This window comes from Pelobates fuscus, chromosome 7, assembly GCF_036172605.1.
Source record: "Pelobates fuscus isolate aPelFus1 chromosome 7, aPelFus1.pri, whole genome shotgun sequence".
In the NCBI taxonomy this organism is placed as follows: Eukaryota; Metazoa; Chordata; class Amphibia; order Anura; family Pelobatidae; genus Pelobates; species Pelobates fuscus.
In genome coordinates, this window is record NC_086323.1 from 11,544,451 (window position 1) to 11,564,353 (window position 19,903).

The following is a 19,903-nucleotide window of genomic DNA, read 5'->3' on the forward strand; positions in this document are numbered from 1 at the left end:
TGCTTTAGGTGGAAACTGTGCTATTAGCATCATGGGAATTGCAGTTCACAAACATCTGCTGTGCTCTTGCTAGCTGTCCCTTCCCGCTACGTTAGTCTCAGATCTGAAGGTGATTAGAATTCTGCTTCCTTCCCAGTTGCCGGAGCATTATGAGAAGGTGTTTGAGCAGTACGGCAGTGCCAGGGTGAGACTTTGTGTGTTTAGCACATCCAGACCCGACTTCCCCTTCCTTCCTGAGTCTCCCAGTGTCTGCAGACCCATCCCAGGGGTTCCAGAGGTAAGCACCCCAACTAAATGAATACCTAGTCCACACTAATGAACCCTCTTAAAGTGGCATTGTTACTTGTATGGTGGCACTCGGGGAAGAGTACTTTAGAAGGTATCTTTACTTGACGCTCTCCATCTTCTCACCAATGTCTTTGTTCAGCTCCTGTCAATTTCATCTGCCTGGAGCGACATCAGTTATATGCATTCAGAAATGCACGAGAGTACAATACAGGGTCCATGGAAGATCCTGCAAGACTGCCGGATCTTCCATAGATCTTCTCATGTAAGCACGGTAAGACATCACAGTTATCTATTGCACATGTTCCTATCAGCTGTCACAAGCAATGGCTGATGGGAAATAGCCTATCAGCTGTCACAAGCAATGGCTGATGGGAAATTGCAGGAAGTGTCAGTGGAGGCTCCACACATTTCCATGTTTTGCCAATAAGCTGGTTGCATGTCAGAAACTGTAGATCCAACTTTTAGTATTGTATATCTTGTGTTTGCATTGGTATTTAAACGCGGTCAACGTGAGCTTTAATTAAGGTGTCTCAGCCTCCATCAAATGAAAACAATAACAACATTTCTGATTTCAGTACTCTATCAGACAGTGCACTACTGGCAGGTACAGAGGTATTCGCTAACGTGTGAATTGCTGGGTATTCAGAGGTATTCACTAACGTGTGAATTGCTGGGAATTCAGAGGTATTCACTAACGTGTGAATTGCTGGGAATTCAGAGGTATTCACTAACGTTCCTGAGTAACTGAAAGCATAGGCGACTTTTCCCATTTTTGGTAGTTTGACCTGAAATTTTAAATTAACGTTGAATGCTCACTTTTCTGAATAACATTGTATAAATTTCAAATGTTAGTGCAAAATACCAAAATTAAAAAATATTTCAATCAATTCTAAAGAAGCCCAACCTTGACCCTAACTCCCCGTCCAACTGCCGTCCTATCTCGCTACTGCCTTTTGCGTCCAAGATCCTTGAAAGACTTGTGTATGCAAGATTGACAGACTTCCTCAAGTCCAACTCTCTGCTAAACCTGCTTCAGTCTGGTTTCCGCGCTAAACACTCTGTAGAAACGGCACTGACATAGTATCCAATGATCTACTCGCTGCAAAATCTCATGGTCACTACTCTATCCTAATACTCCTTGACCTGTTTGCGGCTTTTGACACTTTTGATCATCAACAGCTTCTTCTCATCCTCCGCAATATCGGTCTACAAGATATTGCTCTCTCCTGGTGCTCCTCCTACCTCTCCCAGCGCTCTTTTAGTGTTTCTTTCTCTGGCTCTGCTTCTTCTCCCCAACTACTCTCTGTTGGTGTCCCCCAAGGTTCAGTCCTTGGTCTCCATCTATACTGCCTCCCTTGGTAAACTCATTAGCTCTTCATGTTCAGTCTATCGCCAAATCCTGCCGCTTCCATCTCAAAAACATTGGGTGCATCCGACCCTACTTAATGCCAGATGCGACTAAGGTGCTGGTTCATTCCACCGTCCTTTCTTGCCTTGACTACTGTAATCCGCTTCTCAGTGGTCTTACGTGCTCCCAACTTGCACCATTACAGTCCATAATGAATGCGGCGGCGAGGCTCATCTTCCTGTCCGCCCGCACCACCCACGCCTCACCCTTCTGTCAGTCCTTCCTGTAAGACATGGGGCTCAATTTAAAATTCTGGTTCTTGCTTTCAAATCTCTACATAATGCTGCTCCCACCTATCTATCCTTTTCTTACTAACACACAAGTATGTCCCGTCTAGGCCCTTACGCTCTGCTGAAGACTTGCGTCTATCTTCTGTCTGTACTTCCACCTCTGATTCTCACCTTCAAGATTTCTCAAGGGCTTTCTCACTTCCCTCCTCCGTTAGAGTCTCCACTCCAAAAAAAAATAATTAAAAACCCACTTTTTTATAAAAGCGTATCAATGAAACTGTTAATAGCTCCTGACTGATTCCTCTTCTGCAACTGTCACTAGTCTAATACTATCCTTACCTTTTTGTGTCATTTTACCCCACTCCCTCTAGCATGTAAGCTCATTGAGCAGGGCCCTCAACCCCTCTGTTCCTATGTGTCCAACTTGTCTGGTTACAACTACATGTCTGTTCGTCCACCCATTGTAAAGCGCTGCGGAATTTGTTGGCGCTATATAAATATTAACATAATAACAATGTCATAATGTTTCCAGTTTGCCTATTTTGGTTAAAAATTTTAATTTACTCTGAATTAACTTATATTAAGAGGTAACACTTTCTGGAAACATATTAGCAGTTACTCCGTAATAAATGGAAGGGGTCATAGCGTCAGAGAGTAACGATTCATTATTTATATTGTATGCAGGATGTGTTCATCCCCCACTCCAGATCGAGGCCAGCTACAGACCCCTTCTCTGCTGCAGATGGCATTGACTTGTACATTGACGGGACTCGTTACCTACCCGATGCTGTCACCGTCTCTCGGGTCACCGGACGGATATTTGACAAGAACTTTGACCAGTAAGATCAGTTTTGGGATTTGGGGTGCTTTTATAGAGGAGCACATAGTGAAGAGGTGTCATCAAGAAATCTTTATGGATTTTAAGGAAGATTTTGGATTTTGTTGCTTGTAGAGATAAAATTATAAAACCCTATGTTTGAATACAACTACTGCAATGTCACATTTTCACAGTGTTTTAAAGGGACATGCTAAGGAACAAAACAACTTTAGCTTAGAGGGACACTGTAGGCATTCAGACCACTTCAACTCATTAAAGTGGTCTGGGTATAGTGTACCTATTGCACTTAGTGCTGCAATGTTAAACATCGCAGTTCCAGAGAATGTTTACATTGCAGCACTAAGTCAGCCTCTAATGGCTGTCTACCAGTCAGCAACAAGAGGGCTTCCTGGTTTGAAACTGACCTTTTTTGATTCAATGCTTTCCTATGGGGAGGTCTAATGCGCGTGCGGCATTTGCCGCGTATGTGCATTAGAGCCCGCTTAAAGCGGGACAGAGGAGGAGCTTCGACCCAGCGCCAAGGGACATCGGCACTGGGATCAAGTAAGTAAATAATGGGGTATAAACCCTTATGGTTACCTCCGCTAGTTCCCTTCCTTCAGCCGATCAGTCCTGGAAGCTCTTAGTCCTTACAAGGACTTTCCCCGTTGCATCCCCTGCAAGGAGGAACAGCAGACACAGGGGTTAAATCTTCCCTCCCTCTAGTAACCAGACGAAACACAGTTCTGGAGGTTAAAACACTGACAATCTTTAGTGAAAACAGGCTTCTTTTATGCACAGACCCCCCACTCCCCCCCCCACAGGGAGAAATCATTGCCTAAAGTCTGGGACTCGAGGCTCTGTACATCCCCGAAATTAGTTCCCTGAAGTTGCTTGATTTAGTCTGGCGAATTCAAACGTCGCGCCTAAACTAAGCAACAACCAATCAGCTGAAAGGTGCGAAATCGGATCACGCCAATCAGCTCAAGAGGAGTTTATCAGGCGAAGGGCGCGAAACTCTATTACACCAATAGGCGCTTGGGGAGGAGAGGGGTTTTGTCGCTCAATCAGAAGAAAAGGCGCGAAACCCGGTTGCACCAATCTGCGTTTGGGGAGGAAAGGGGTTTCGCCGCTCAATCAGAAGAAAGGGCGCTCCTTCTCTGATTGGTCGCCTACGCCCCCGCAGCAACCAATCAGTGTATACTCGTGCCGGCCAACCAGGAAAATGGCGCAAACCCAGTTTGAATGGGCGCTCCTTCTCCCATTGGTCGGCACGGACTGCCAGCGGGACCCCTGTGGCTCTGTAACCGACTCACAGCTCCAGGGATTCCGCTAGGGCTCACACCACTCTCCAGCAGTTACCTCCACTTAGGCAGCCCCGGAGAGAGCGCTCCTGAGCAGCCACAAGCCTGGCCTCGTAGCTCCCGGTTTGGAGGAAACAGTGATTATAGCTCGATTAGGAGCAGGTAGGTCGATCCTTTACTCGTGGACCTTAAACCGTGCGGAGGCCCGTTCGGGAAACGAATGGTTTCCCTGGTTGGCGTTCGATTATACAAACCGGTGGCCACCCAGGGGAAGCATGCGCCGCTTGTTTCCCTTGCGATTTGTGGTTTTCACACCTCATTACGAGGTGTGAACGTTCTATACTAACATTCTAATTGAGGTATCGGGGTGGTCCCCGTTCAGGAGATGAACAGGTTCGTTCAGATGAGCTCTCCCTAACGGAGAGCAGGTAAAACACACAAATACATCACAATTACATGGGGAAAAACAGAATCAAAAGAAAACCGTGGGAATATGCATTGAGAACACAAAATACAAGGGCAAAACATATGAATATTCAGTGGTCATGGTACTTAGTGCGGTGTCCTATGGCATTATGTCACAGGTTTCATTGCATACAAGTGTTTCTTGGTCTTTTAACTTTCTCTGGATACCTAACATCATGTCTGGATTGGTCACTCTATTGTTATGTTTGATTTTGTAGGTATGGGCCTGATATTTGCACTGAGATTGATTTCAATAGCGACATTTTCCATCCCTCCTATAAATACTCACTGCAGATCCGCTCGCTAAATTTACCGCCAACTGCCACACTACTACTAAAGGTAGGTGAAGACACTGAGCTGCATTTTTCTAGGTAGGTTGCTACCCACTTCTGTAAAGGTGACATGGGTAATGCCTCCATGAAAGCACTGTATAGCTAGTACCTCGTTCCCCTTGTATGTAAGTGCCAAACAGTTGACCTGTGCAGTTGGTATCATATCACAATGCTTTTTTTCCGTTGGTAGGTTTATACCATTGACAGATTCACACAAAGAGTGTCGCTCATCGGATGGGCAGCTCTCAATTTGTATGTAGAATCTGGATCCGAAAAGGCTCCCTCCTCAAATTCAGGAGATATCAAGGTACGTCACCTTCTGTTAGATCTATTGGGTGTATTTATACTGTGTAGAATAACCGAGCAGGTTGGTTTTGATATAAGTGCAGTGTCTGGTTACTGTTACGTGTTTTCCGGGTGTATAGATGTCCTGGCATGCTGCTATCTTAGTGATAGTGTTTTAAAGGAGCATTCAATGTGCAATATTGTTTGTAAAAGCTATTACCCCTTCCCCCACGCTACTTAAAGACTTTTAAAATTTTTAGCTATTGTTGTCTGCTTCACTCTTAATAACCAGCTATGGCCACAAGATCGCCATATTTTTTTACCATTTATAATGTTTATTGGTTTTAAAGCATATTATGTGATACAGAAAAAAGAAAGGGGTGTAAAACAAATGGATGTGATACAACTGCAATATCAATATCCATGAACATTCCAAATTTCACCATGGTAGCTCTCAATATGTATGTTATCGTTAGACATCTTGTCCTGGATTCTCGTCACTCCCAATGTGGACTCATAGGATTTCCTCCAGGCCCCTGTGAGATAGCTAGCTTTTTTTCTATTGAATTGCTGAGAGTGACAAAGTGTCATAGACTATGTACAGCGTGGGTTTCTCTCTGCCTTACCCTTGGGTATGTTTGTCTGAGAGTATAGCACCGTCTTGGCAACCCTCAATCGAGCGCTAAGTGTCTCCGTTCCCCTGGATAGTATATAGATCTATGTATTTTTTTTTGGGGGTGGGGGTGGGGTGGGGGGGTGGTGTGCTGCTGCTGCTACCATCAGCTTTTATTCCTGAGCCGCCTTCTCCCTGTCGCCCAACCCATGCCTGAGATGTGCTTCCCACCAACTCTTGGCTTCTACCCATATGTTTCGGTGAGTTGAAGTGTGTGTTGATTTTGGTTTCATATTCTAAGTTCATTGAGATTTGTTGTATCAAACGCGCTCTCCCTTGTGCATGAACCTATTTCCATCGCCTAGCAATCGGGAGGTTTGCAGCTATCAGTATATGATACATTAGACAAGCTTGGGGATTTGTGTAGGTATCGAGTGTCATAAACAGTAACCCACATTCAGGCTGCAATTTGGTTGTGGTGTGCAGAGCCCCTGTAATAATCTTCTCTACCTCCCCCCAGTATCCCCTGATATTTGGGCAAGTCCACCATATGTGGTACATCGTGCCCTCGTCTGCTCCACATCTCCAGCATTGTTTTGAAGTATTATGGTATATGCTTGCCAATCTAGTTGGCACCAGGTACCACCTATATTGGATTTTACGCATGAGCTCCAGGTGTGACGCACACCTGAATCTACCTTTGTGAGCTGTTAATGCTCGTAGCCATTGGTCTTTGGTAAAGAGTTTGCCTATATCTGTTTGCAATGCCTCTATGAATTTGGCTGTCAGGGTGTGTATTGGATTGTTTAGTAGCGCATACATAAGTTAGTTTTTTTTGGGTATAACCATGGACTCACACAGTCTTTCTATGTGTTCCGTTGGTTCTGGGAGGCTGGGTTCGGTCGAGTGCACCAAGATTGCCTTCAGCTGTAAATAGGGGAATATTGCATGAGGTGGTAGACCGTATTTCCCCTGTAGGTCTGGGAACTGCATTAGGGTACCGTGGTGGTACAGATGTCTGACCAGTGTGCACCGTCCCCGTATCCATAGTCGGTAATCTAAGATGGGGTTGGCTATGTGGAAGCTATACATGGGTGTTGCTAACGCCCAGGCTTTCTTGTATCCCATTTGCGGTTATGCCGTATCCAATGGTTTCAAGTGTAATTCTGTAGTGTTAGGCATGTCTGATAGTCTAGGGCGCAACTTATGTGGAACCCAAACAAGATGTTTAAGGCCCTTAGGACACGACCACACTGACTCCATCTCCACCCATTGCGATACATAGCAGTGGCTAGGAGGGCAGCTCCACAGTATGATCGCACGTCTGGCAGCCCCAGACCCCTGTTTTTTAGGGACTTACTCAGTACTTGTGTTGCTACCCTGATTTTGCGATTGGCCCAGACAGATTTAGTGAAGGTTTGTTGGAGCTTATGCAAGCATGTGTTGGGTACATAGATCTGCAGTGTTCTAATTAGATAGTGGAATTTTGGTAGCAACACCATCTTCACTGCAGCAAGCTCCCTACCCATGACAGGTACTTGTCACCTCATCCCCTCAGGGTATCCACAATCTCACTCAATCATTTTCTGTAGTTAAGATCTCTGAGACCCGTCGGATCAGTCCCAGGAAGGTGAGATAATCATCCCTCCAGTCCAACGGGAAAGTGGTTTTCAACAGGTCAATAACGTGGCTGGGTACTCCTACCCAAGAGCCGCGCGCACATTCAATCAGTCCATAGAAAAGCATTTCTCAATGCTTTCCTGTGGACGTTGCCGTCTTCTCACTGTGAAAATCACAGTGAGAAGCACTGAAGCGCCTCTAGCGGCTGTCAATGAGACCGCCACTAGAGGCTGGATTAACCCTAATGTAAACATATCAGTTTCTCTGAAACTGCTATGTTTACAGCTGCAGGGTTAACCCTAGATGGACCTGGCACCGAGACCACTTCATTGAGCTGAAATGGTATGGTGCCTATAGTGGTCCTTTAAGTCGTAAAGTTCTTGTTGCCAAGCTCTGAGTTTAGTATGAGTGATCTTTTTCAAGTAGGCCGCTCTTTGGAGCAGTAAACCTCTCACTACCGTCTTGTGAGTTAGCCACACTGTTGCGTTTGTCACTTCCCATGTGTCATTAGATTTAAAATAGGACTTGAGGTCATTGTCCAGTGTTGTAACAAAGTCCCTGTCCTGCAGCAGGGAGTCATTAATCTTCCACGGGCTGCGATGTTTAAAGTCATACATATTTTTCAATTCTAAGGTCACCGGTGCATGATCGGGCCATGTGATTTGTTGTATTTCGCACGAGACAAGTTGATTTAAGTTGGAGCCTGAGAGGAGGAACCCATCTATCTTTGAGAATGAGTTATGGACTGTGGAAAAGTGTGTGAGATTGCCATATTTTACTGTTATATACAGTAATTCTGCATTCGGTTGGACAGGGTGTGGTGAAAGTGCTGTCCAGCACCCATGTGCTGCCACGGGGAGATCCCTAAATGAATCTTACATTCACAACTAGCCAATTAATTTCTCACTAGGAACATGGCAATTCCACATACCAATTGGCAATACTTTCCAGCCCTGCTTCACTGGATCAATAGCATAGTACTGAAACCAATGACTCTCGATGAGAAGTACCCACTTGTCAAAAACAAATTCATCTGAAATATGTGTTAAATTTGTACACGTATTGGTAAACCAGTATAGCATTGAGAATAATAATAAGAATCACAATTAATTTCTGAAGAAAGAAAGCAAAATGTATTTATAACAACATAACACTATGTGTAAACAAAGTTCTAACAGTCTCTAGCTATGAAACTAAATTACGGAAATGGTGTTCGTAAGGCAACAACATTTTATGAAAATGGAAACAATATTTAGCTATTTGGGTATTACACGGTTTCAGCACTTAAAAAAAAAAGAGATTACATTTACTTTATTAAGAATTATTAATCCAAGAGACGTGGACTATCAAACAAATTATTATTCTACATGATAGTAGGAGATACATATTTAAGATGTACTTGTTAAATTAAATTTTGTCTTTTTTAATGCAACCATTGGACAAGCGGGCAGAATTGCTGAATCAGCAGAATATTGCTGTATGTATGTAGCCTCGAGTAGAAATATGTTTCTTATCTCGTACACGGTTACTAAAGGGATGTATGAGAGTGCTAGTTTCTCTTAAAATCATCACTTTTATAAAATAAGGGAAAGGTTCTGGATACCAGATTATGGGAGCAATGATACGCTAACACTCTGCTTCAGATGTAATACCCTATCAGACTAGCTCACACAAAATAGAACCAGGAATTTTAAAAAAGTCATACGCTACTGATCCCTTGGTAACAAGAGCTCACTCCTTAGGTGTGCCTCTGTTTCGGACAGTCTGATGTCCCTACTCCTCCAGAGGGGATCTGCCAATTAACAGTGCATTTATGATGCTAGTCTCTAACAGCAGAAATGAAAAGAAATAAGAAATAAATTGAGTACACAGAAGTTGGTGTTAATTAATAGACAATGAAAGTGTCTATTATGGTGCTTTTGGCGAGCTGACAAAATAATAAAAGAAAGTTTTGAGTGTATAATCCACGTATTTCAATTTTTCATTCCACCTCACTTTCTACTGGTTTCAATCTTATATAACATATCTCCATTGGGTGGATTTATCTGGATATCTTAATGTCATCTATAACTAAACATGTATTTGAAATTACAACTAATGACCGCTTCAGGATGCTCAAACATTATAATTCAATTAAATTAATAACTCCGCTAATCACTTGTTTACATTGTGTGGAATGTCCGATACTGTTGTTGCCTAGGGATTATCAGGCCTAAGCTAGAACCGAAACAGAATTCTGTCCTCTGCAATAATAAAAATAAAAAAATATCTGCAAGGTCTTAGAACAAAATCAAGAAGATAAAACATAAACGATGCTCCTCAAGGACGCATATAATAATTTATAATACGTTAATATAAGTGTATTCAAATATAGTATTATAGATTTCAGTATATCTATAGTAAGTAGTGTGTTTCTTTACTTAAAACTCTTGATGTGCTTTGAACAACTGTTCAAATTGAGTGAGCAGGAAATCCTCCGGGACGGTTTCTCTTAAAATCATTTTTTATAAAATAAGCCAACACCCAGGTAGATCTCTACCCTCGCCATTTTGTGCTTCCTATATCTGCCTCCCCCATAGCTTCCTTTCCTCACCCCTTCCTCACATTTTCCACTTCATCTCCCTCCCTCGTCCTCCATGTACTACGAATATGGCTAACTTACTGCAATATGTGATAAGATGTGCGGTTTTATCCATAGTTATTCCTTGTTGGGAAGTTATAAGATCTGTTGATACATTGATTGATTAAAATAATTGACTGGGATACATTCTGTAATTAATTGGGGGAAGGTTTCTTAAGAATTCGCAAACTTCATCATGATAAAATTAGGGAATTTATTGAAGTGTTGCCGAGTAATCTGCACCTTTTATAAATTTGTGGGCATGAATGATCAATTTAAGCAATTTTATGCCAATATGTATTACACCTGCAACTTTTCTGCCATTTTTTTTATTTTCCATGAAGCACATTCCATTCATAAATATATTCTCCATTTTATGCACCAGAAATGTATCTTGGTTTTTCTTAAACCACTTTTAACCAGTAGAAAAATGTAGCATAATACATTGAATATTTGCACAGTTTTCTTACACAATTATAGAAACATTAAAAACTATCAAAATACACAATGGAGAAAGTCAACACATTTTAGATTACTTTTAAAACACTTTAATCTTGTATCAGCTTACTTTTTCATGATTCAGTATTTTATTTGAAAAAATGTCAGATGATCCCGAGCAGCAAACTTGTTAGACAATTCTAATGGTATGAAGTTTGCTTAATGTGAAATGATGTCTCCAACAGATTGTCCACGCCTAAGTTACACCGTGTTTTACGCATTACTGTCTGGGTGCTGCGACACCCCAGTTTCCGTATTGTGTTCTCAGTGGTGCAGTCACTAAATGTACAAATAGCTTGTGTTGTCAATACAAACATAAAGAATATATATTAAAAAAAACACTCTAATAGCTTGAAACAGATTTTTGAAACCTCCATTTCACAAAAGCCAAACCGTTTTTGAATGAATTGATAAAGCCCTCTCAATGTTTTAATTTTCCAGATTTCTTTAAACGATGGTGCGCACCAGATCCGTGTGTATCATAGAGCCCCTCCCACTGACCAACCCTTCTCTGCCGAATCCTTGTCTTCATCAGGACGGTAAAATACCAAGTTTCATGTTTTTTACTAACTTGTTGTAATATAGTATAATATAATATGTTGCATACAAGTGTCTACAATCGTGGGAAAAGGAAGTACATCCTTTTTGAATTCTATGGTTTTACTTATCAGGACACAATGACAATAATCTGTTCTTCAGCAGGTCTTAACAGTAAGTAAATTACAACCTCAGATGAACAACAACACATGACATGTTACACTGTGTCAGGATTTGACAAAAATAAAGCCAAAATGGAAAAGCCATGTGTGAAAAAGGAAGTACATCTTGGGATTCAATGTAGAACCACCTTTAGCAGCAATAACTTGAAGTAATCATTTTCTGTATGACTTTATCCGTCTCTCACATTGTTGTAGATTAATGTTGGCTCACTCTTCTTTACAACATTGCTTCAGTTCATTGAAGTTTGCTGGCATTTGTTTATGCACAGCTCTCGTACAGTCCCACCACAGCATTTCAATTGGGTGAGGTCTGGACTTTGACTGAGCCAACACCTCTTCTTTTTCAGACATTCTCGATTTTCTGGTGTGCTTGGGATCATTGTCCTGTTGCATGAGTCAATTTCGACCAAACTTTAAGTGTCGGACAAATTTGACTCTAGAATACTTTGACTCACATTTGACGGTAGAACGCTCTAGAATACTTTGGTATACAGAGGAGTTTATGGTTGACTCAACGACCACAAGGTTCCCAGGTCCTGTGGCTGTAAAACAAGCCCAAATCATCAATTGCTCTACCAATGTGCTTGAGAGTTGGTATGCTGTGTTTGTTTTTTTGGCAAAACGTGGCGTTGTGCATTATTACAATCTCCACTTTGGTATCGTCTGTCCAAAGGAAATTGTCCAGATGTCTTGCGGTTTGTACAGATGCAACTTTGGAAACCTAAGCCATGGGGTTTTTTTGAGAGAGAAGAGGCTTTCTCCTGGCAACCCTTCCAAACAAACCATACTTGTTCATTCTTTTTCTAATTGTACTCTCATGAACTTTAACATGCTGAGGTTTGTAAAGTCTAAGATGTAACTCTTGTTTTTTTTGCAATTTCTCTGAGCATTGCATAGTCTAACCTTGGGATGAATTTGCTGGGATGTCCACTCCAGGGCAGAATGGCAACTGTCTTACATGGTTTCCACTTTTGAATAATCATTCTCACTGTAGAATGATGAACTTTAAATTGTTTGGAAATGGCCTTATAACCCTTCCCAGTTTCATGGGCAGTAACAATTGCGTCATTATTGCATTTGATCAGCAGCACATGTCTGCTACTTAGCTTCTTAACTCCTATGAAAGTAGTAAGGGGATTCATTGATATAACAGTGTGCGAAGACCATTAATATCCAAATATAATGTATTGCACGTATGTTCCTATTTAACAACAATTAAATAAGAACATACGTGAAATATATTATATTTGGATATTAATAGGAACATACGTGCAATATATTAATGTTCAGATATACTACATTCTATACAGGTAAAAATGTAAAGGTAATTTGCTTCTGAATCAAATTAATTCCGAATTACTTTCATTCCAAAGAATTACGTGGTGGGATTATATTGTTGGTCTAATGACACAAATTGCCCGTTAACACCAGTTTCCCATTTTTATTCTCTCTCCGTTGTTGCTGTGTATTTGGTATGTAGGATTGTTCCATGTTCCACGTTACTTGTACGTGTAGTTAAGACTCCAAATAATATAAACACACACACTACTCAGAAAGATGGGGAACTTCAGCCGACCCTGCAGCACCCAGAATACTCTCAAGGCATTTATTATTCGGACCAAGCTCGGCCCACACAGGGGGAGATAGAGCTGTACAGAGCGATGATGAACAGGTTCGTAATGATGACGCATTGCCATAAGATACTATTAGCAACATAATCCACAATATTAGAGGTACTAACTACCGCCAATAAGGTCCCACTTCTCTTCCTCCCTTGTCAAATCCATGTCCTCTTTACCACTCACTCCTACTTTAGAAGTTGTTTCTACCTTCCATTTAATTTCCTGCCTTTTAAAATCTTTTATTTTCATCCCCATGCCCCCTCAAAATACACTGCCTGGCCAAAAAAAAAAGTCTCCACCAAAAAAAAAAAAGGTCACACACTCTAATATTTTGTTAGACCGCCTTTAGCTTTGATTACGGCACACATTCGCTGTGGCATTGTTTCAATAAGCTTCTGCAATATCACAAAATGTATTTCCGTCCAGTGTTGCATTAATTTTTCACCAAGATCTTGTATTGATGACGGGAGAGTCAGACCACTGCTCAAAGCCTTCTCCAGCACATCCCAAAGATTCTCAATGGGGTTAAGGTCTGGACTCTGTGGTGGCCAATCCATGTGTGAAAATTATGTCTCATGCTCCCTGAACCACTCTTTCACAATTTGAGCCCGATGAATCCTGGCATTGTCATCTTGGAATATGCCCGTGCCATCAGGAAAGAAAAAATCCATTGATGGAATAACCTGGTCATTCAGTATATTCAGGTAGTCAGCTGACCTCATTCTTTGGGCACATAATGTTGCTGAACCTAGACCTGACCAACTGCAGCAACCCTTGATTATAGCACTGCCCCCACAGTCTTGTACAGTAGGCACTAGGCATGATGGGAGCATCACTTCATGTGCCTCTCTTCTTACCCTGATGCGCCCATCACTGGTGGTTCCCCACTATCCTTCCAGTTTTTAATAATGCGATGGACAGTTCTTAACCCAATTTTAGTAGTATCTGCAATCTCCTTAGAGGTTTTCTCTGCTTGATGCATGCCAATGATTTGACCCTTCTCAAACAGACTAACATCTTTTCCACGAACACGGGATGTGTCTTTCGACATGGTTGTTTAAGAAATGAGAACCCACTCATTGCATCAGTTGGGGTTAAAGAACTTGTTGCCAGCTGAAAGATAATTGCCCGTGCAGTAACTATCCAATAGGAGGCTCTTACCTATTTTCTTAGTTAAATCCAGGTGGCGACTTTTTTTGGCCAGGCAGTGTACATACCTTCTACTGGTATACATGGTTCCAAAGTTACTGAAAGTTTATCAAAATATTTCCGCTTTGCTGGGAAAGAGAAAAAATGGGGGGACTCGTCTTTGGATGGACCTGACATCCGTTAATCACTGTGGATGCATTATGAATCCTTGCAGATCTGTTGTTCTGGTTAAAGACGTGATTCCGGTGTTGGCGGGCAGCGTGCAAGATACTCTGATTTCCCCTAAGCAGCTCTCCGATTGGGTACAGAAGACTTTCACTGAGCAGATGGCTCAAACTCCTCCCCCATTCGACCTTTGCTGTATCTCTCGATACCATCTAAAGTCAGGAATGAAGGTGAGAGGTTAACACAGTTACATGTTACTCGGATATAGTACAGATTTATACCCAGTATGGGACAGATAGGTGTTAGATGGAGGCAAAACAAATATAATTTCCTATAAATTAGATAACTATCTCTCTGTTTGCAGGTTTCATTAGACAGAGCCCTGAATTTGCCATGGTCTGGTTTCTCCATGGCTCATATTTGCCTGAATCCTCCTGGGGCTTTCTATTTGGGACATCCTTGGTTGAAATATGACCGCCCAGTGCCAGTGGACGATATTGACCTGGACAGCCACCAAAAATGTCCTGTATGGCAGGATGGTTTCAAGGTACTTTCAGCCACCATCAAGCTCAGATGTTCGAGGAGACGTCTGATGTACCACGTCCATTGACCCTGCTCATCTCTGTCAGCATTGAGATCTGATATTACTGCACTGATTAACACCTTTACTTATTAGATTTATTTATGGAATGCATAACTAACTCACACAAAGAAGTGGGGATAGTGTACCAGTGTAGAGGGTAGAGGTGTTATAGATATACTGAAATGCCAGTAAATGACTTAAGAATTGAAAACAAAAAAGAGTTTATTGAAACGATATACTTAAAAATTGTATAAAAAATAACAATCACCCAGAGTGTAACACTCACACTAAAGAAAAAGTGAACACCTAAAATAAATAAACTAAATAAATGGAGATGTAATAAATGAAATGCACAGTCTGATAACTTAGAATAAGAGGATTCTAAAGTACGTTCCACTGTCTGATAACTTAGAATAAATAGATTCTAAAGTACGTTATATATATTATGTACTGAAGCACACGTCTGTGCATACCGGGAGACTAAGTCTGATAAACCTCGTAAAGGGGGGCATTCAGTATGGGATAAGGATATTTAGTGATGCCTAGAGACAGAGAGCCTGAGTGACAATATGTCAAAAAAAAAGGTTCGATGAGGCTACAGCTTGATATATTGTAACAGATACGATAGTTACTTTGTTAGGTAGCAATTGGTAACAAGTATAAGAATATATTTAGCAGTAGACCTCAATGGTCATGAAAAGGTGCATATCTGTATTGAACATATCACTGATGCTGGTAATGAGCTTATCAGAAAGAGCACGTTGATATGCTGTGCTCAAAAAGTACGGCAAAAAAACGTAGATTATAAGTAGTACAGAGAAGTAAAAGATAATATCCTGTAGGTAAACTGTTAATAGATAGCCCACCCATGCCTTCAAGGGCACCTAAATCCCACCCGGCTTGTCAGAGAACATGAGAAAATAGAGAACGAACTTTAGAAAAGTATCATCCTGTTAGTGTATCAGGCTGCATGTTTAAATCCCTTGACGCGCGCGTTTCACCCGACCAGGCTCGTCAGAAGGGAGAATCTCTGTATTCTAAGTTATCAGACAGTGGAACGCACTTTAGAATCCTCTTATTCTAAGTTATCAGACTGTGCATTTCATTTATTACATCTCCATTTATTTAGTTTATTTATTTTAGGTGTTCACTTTTTCTTTAGTGTGAGTGTTACACTCTGGGTGATTGTTATTTTTTATACAATTTTTAAGTATATAGTTTCAATAAACTCTTTTTTGTTTTCAATTCTTAAGCCCTTTACTGGCATTTCAGTATATCTATAACACCTCCTCAGGTGTTCCCAGTACCCTCTACACTGGTACACTATCCCCACTTCTTTGTGTTAATTTCTACTAGGGGTTATCCCCCTTTCTCTGTAGTGTACCTAAGCGAGCTGTATTCACTTTGTCTTGCATAACTAACTCAGAATTATAGGAATCTCATGTATAGACTGCTGTTCAGGGATACCTAAGGAATTGAACATTATTGCAAGTTGCCAAGTTCCAACTTTTATGCATTCATCCTTTACGGAAATATTGTGAATGTTAAAAAAATTATTATATGGTAGCTGCTGTTTTGCAAAACTTAACAGAAAAAAATCTTGCTTACTGATAAGTAAAAATAAATAAATAAAATAAAAATCTTATGGCATTTCTAAGAATGCAGCTCCCTAAAAATATCAAAAGAGTGGGGTCATAGAGTGGCAGCCATTCAAGCCATGGATAAAAAGTGCTTAAAGGTAGAGTGGGCATTTTCACTCTTTCCACTCGCTATCCCCACTCAGGATATTAACTGCAAGCTTCTGACATACTTGGTATTCTTTATTACTTAAAGGGACACTCCAGGCACCCAGACCACTTCTGCCCATTGGAGTGGTCTGGGTGCCAACTCCCACTACCCTTAACCCTGCAAGTGTAATTATTGCAGTTTTTTATAAACTGCAATAATAATTTCATTGCAGGGTTAACTCCACCTCTAGTGGCTGTCTACTAGACAGCCACTAGAGGTCACTTCCTGATTTATAGCAAAGATTTTCTTTGCTAGAGCGTCGCTGGACGTCCTCACGCTGTGTGAGGACCTCCAGCGTCGCTCATTTCCTCATAGGAAAGCATTGAAAATCTTTTTCAATGCTTTCTTATGGGGAGACCTAATGCGCATGCGCATTAGGTCTCCTCGGCCGGTGGGCAGGATCAGTCTCGCCCACCGGCCAACAGAGGCAGTAGGAGGAGCGGCGCGGAGGAGGAAACAGCGACGAGGGACATCGCCGCTACCTCAGGTAATTGACTGAAGGGGTTTTCACCCCTTCAGTAACCGGGATTGGGGGGTGGGAGGTAGAGGGTACCTCCAGTGCCAGGAAAATTGATTGTTTTCCTGGCACTGGAGTTTTCCTTTAATATATTGATAGGTGCCTTTTCTGAACAAAAACTGCACGTTTCACGTATTGAATTTCTATGTACAATTACATATATGGCACCAACACATTCCGCAGCGCTGTACAATAGGTAGCACGAGACAAACAATTCCAAATAAACACGTTTGACATGCGGCAACAGTAGGTAAACTTAGCCCTACCCAAACGAGCTCACATTCAAAAAGGCATATATTTTCATTTAAATGAACAGAATGTGATTTACAAAAAATATCAAAATAACAATAATGTCTCTAATCCCCACATACAGTAAATAAATAACCTCACCAGACGTTGCAATCTGCCATTGTCCCCGCATTGCTGTCCTATGAAGAATTAAGCTATTAATGCACAGAACCACAAATATATGCACACATAACTTAGCAATCTATGCATTCATAGTTTGTGTGTGTGTATATATATATATATATATATATATATATATATATTTTGTCAGAATATGCACCATGTGTCTAAACATTTTCAGATTTAAACTCTGGGTCTGTGAAAACTAAGTGTGTAATTGCCTTTTCATCTTTTCCCCATTGCAGACATTTACACACAGGATATTTCATAAGCATTTAACAGTTTTAATCCACCTGCATGAGATACTGCCACATCAAGATGTTCACTACAATAAGCAGGATACTGAGTCGGGGAACTCAGAACCACAATCACAGAAAGAAGCCCAACAGACTCTAATGCCGGGTATTCAGGCATGGACAGCCCTGCAAGTATTTTACAACAATTATTGTAACATGGGCGTATATCAGCTGCCACTATACCAAGGAGCTCCGAGCCCGGTAAGGAAACTATTCATTCTACAACTGTTCCTTCACTTTGGTGACATTTAAATATTATTCCATTAGGGGTCAATATTTAATGTGCAATGCTATTAGCCAGGTCTAACAGTTACTTGCAAACCTTGAGTAACACAACCAAGGGGAATGGACAAGGCAGCAGGACACACAGCCAAACATGCCACAAGTAACTCTTACAACGGCAGAATTCCAATAGGAGTCGCAGGAGGCCTTACACGGCTGCCTGTGGAATTCATGTGTAGTCCTTTACTGTAAATCCTAAAAAAATAGAATCCAGTCCATCCACCCGTAGTTCTGCTAGAAGTGTTTAACATTAATTGGAATATAATGTGGTAATGAGATTGTGTTTAATGTTTTTAGTTGATGAATGAAGTAAAAATAAAATTGATTTACAATTGTTGAAAAATTAGGAAAGGCCTGCTCCCCATTCACAATAATTAATTAGGGCTTGGTGTGGTATATAATAAAATATATGTTTTTGTAATTTGAGGCCTGAGGACAGTAAAGGAGATATTGATATGGATTCCGTACAGTAGGTGTCCAAGGGTTGAAAGACTCCTGTCCACAGTACAATCTGAGAGGGTTAGACATCTACACATCCCTCGGTCTAGTTATTCTGGGAAAGCGGTCCATGAACATGGGCAAAGGGGATCGCTCAGCTGCAAATTGCATCAGCTTTACCACCAGAGTGAGAATACAAGGTGAATTCCAAGTAACTAAATAGAAGCATAGAGGACAGAGATTTTTTTCCAATCTGGCAATTTTTACCTAAAATTTTACATTCTCTTTGAATTTTCACTTTAGTGAATAACCCTCTAAATATTAATCTCATCCACATTGTGTTACGGTGTTTGTATTCCTGATGGAAAGTAAGTTAGTGACTGAAGGACAGCACATAGTAAACAATTGTTGGTGGAGTAGTAGAACCTCCTGTTAGAGAAAATAATCAGTATGACGCAACGACTGCTACCGTGTACTGCACACCTTACATCTGCTAATACACAAATGATGTCTCTAGGTTATTTTATCAAAGTGCTGATTTCATAAGTCTCCTCAGTAACTCCCCCCGGCTATCAATGAGACATCCAGGAGGGTTTCCTACCTTGTTCACTTATGTAATTCACATTTACAGCATGAGTAGTATGTCCCAGTAACTCTCTATCAGCAATGAGGACTTCGCATGACATGGATCAGTACTGCTTTTAGAATGAAGTAATGATGTTTGATTCTTTTACAGCTTTTAATGACTGAATTGATGGGGGGCAGCAGGGGGAGAAATGTGTGTATATATGTATAGATAGTTTTTAATTGGGGTGCGTTTTACAAGCTGTTTAGTAACAATAATTCTTGGTTATCCTTCTCTCCACAGGATGTGTTACAGGCTTTAAGTTTGGCACCCTGTGCTGTCACGTTAAAGGATCTAGAACAGAAACAAGTTGTGAGTCACCCTTTTCTCTCAAAACAAGTGGAAAACAAAATAAAAAGTGAGGAAACTCAGAGTTACATCTTTTTTTTCTTTAAAATCATCTAGATTGATCCAGTACCAGGAGCCTCTGTACTCGTTCGAATAGCAGATGGAAGACGGTTTGAGGAGCTGAACAAATATGACCCACAAGTGAGTACTGAATACAAAAAAAAAATACAAAAATAAATAGATATAATTCTTGTCAAGAAACTCCACATCCCAATCCCACAGCTGGACCTTTTGGAACTGATATAATGGGGACTAAATTGTTCTTTTAGGATATAAATCTAAGTTATCTCTCAGAAGATGCTGCAGACCTGTACAACATAACACAAGAAGGGGAAAAGTTATCAGCATTGATACCGGATGGACAGAAAGACTTTAAGAAGAATCTAGTTTACTGGTTCAGAAAGGTATTTTATCATCTACAACAAGGTGTACGGTGTGTCGTGGCATTAGAACATGTATGCCTGCCAGGGCCTATTAAATAAA

At 41.0% G+C, this 19,903-nt stretch overlaps 1 protein-coding gene across 1 annotated transcript in view; it reads left to right on the top strand.

The window, feature by feature from the left end:
- The window catches only part of LOC134569099 (uncharacterized), a 55,077-nt gene that overhangs the window by 2,194 nt on the left and 32,980 nt on the right, over nt 1–19,903 (top strand). Inside the window, exons 3-14 of the mRNA XM_063428001.1 lie at nt 137–277; nt 2,611–2,765; nt 4,731–4,851; nt 5,035–5,151; nt 10,922–11,019; nt 12,680–12,871; nt 14,185–14,365; nt 14,500–14,682; nt 17,677–17,928; nt 19,316–19,384; nt 19,478–19,561; nt 19,690–19,824. Coding sequence (XP_063284071.1) covers nt 137–277; nt 2,611–2,765; nt 4,731–4,851; nt 5,035–5,151; nt 10,922–11,019; nt 12,680–12,871; nt 14,185–14,365; nt 14,500–14,682; nt 17,677–17,928; nt 19,316–19,384; nt 19,478–19,561; nt 19,690–19,824 — 1,728 coding nt within the window. The remainder of the gene's footprint in view (nt 1–136; nt 278–2,610; nt 2,766–4,730; nt 4,852–5,034; nt 5,152–10,921; nt 11,020–12,679; nt 12,872–14,184; nt 14,366–14,499; nt 14,683–17,676; nt 17,929–19,315; nt 19,385–19,477; nt 19,562–19,689; nt 19,825–19,903) is intronic.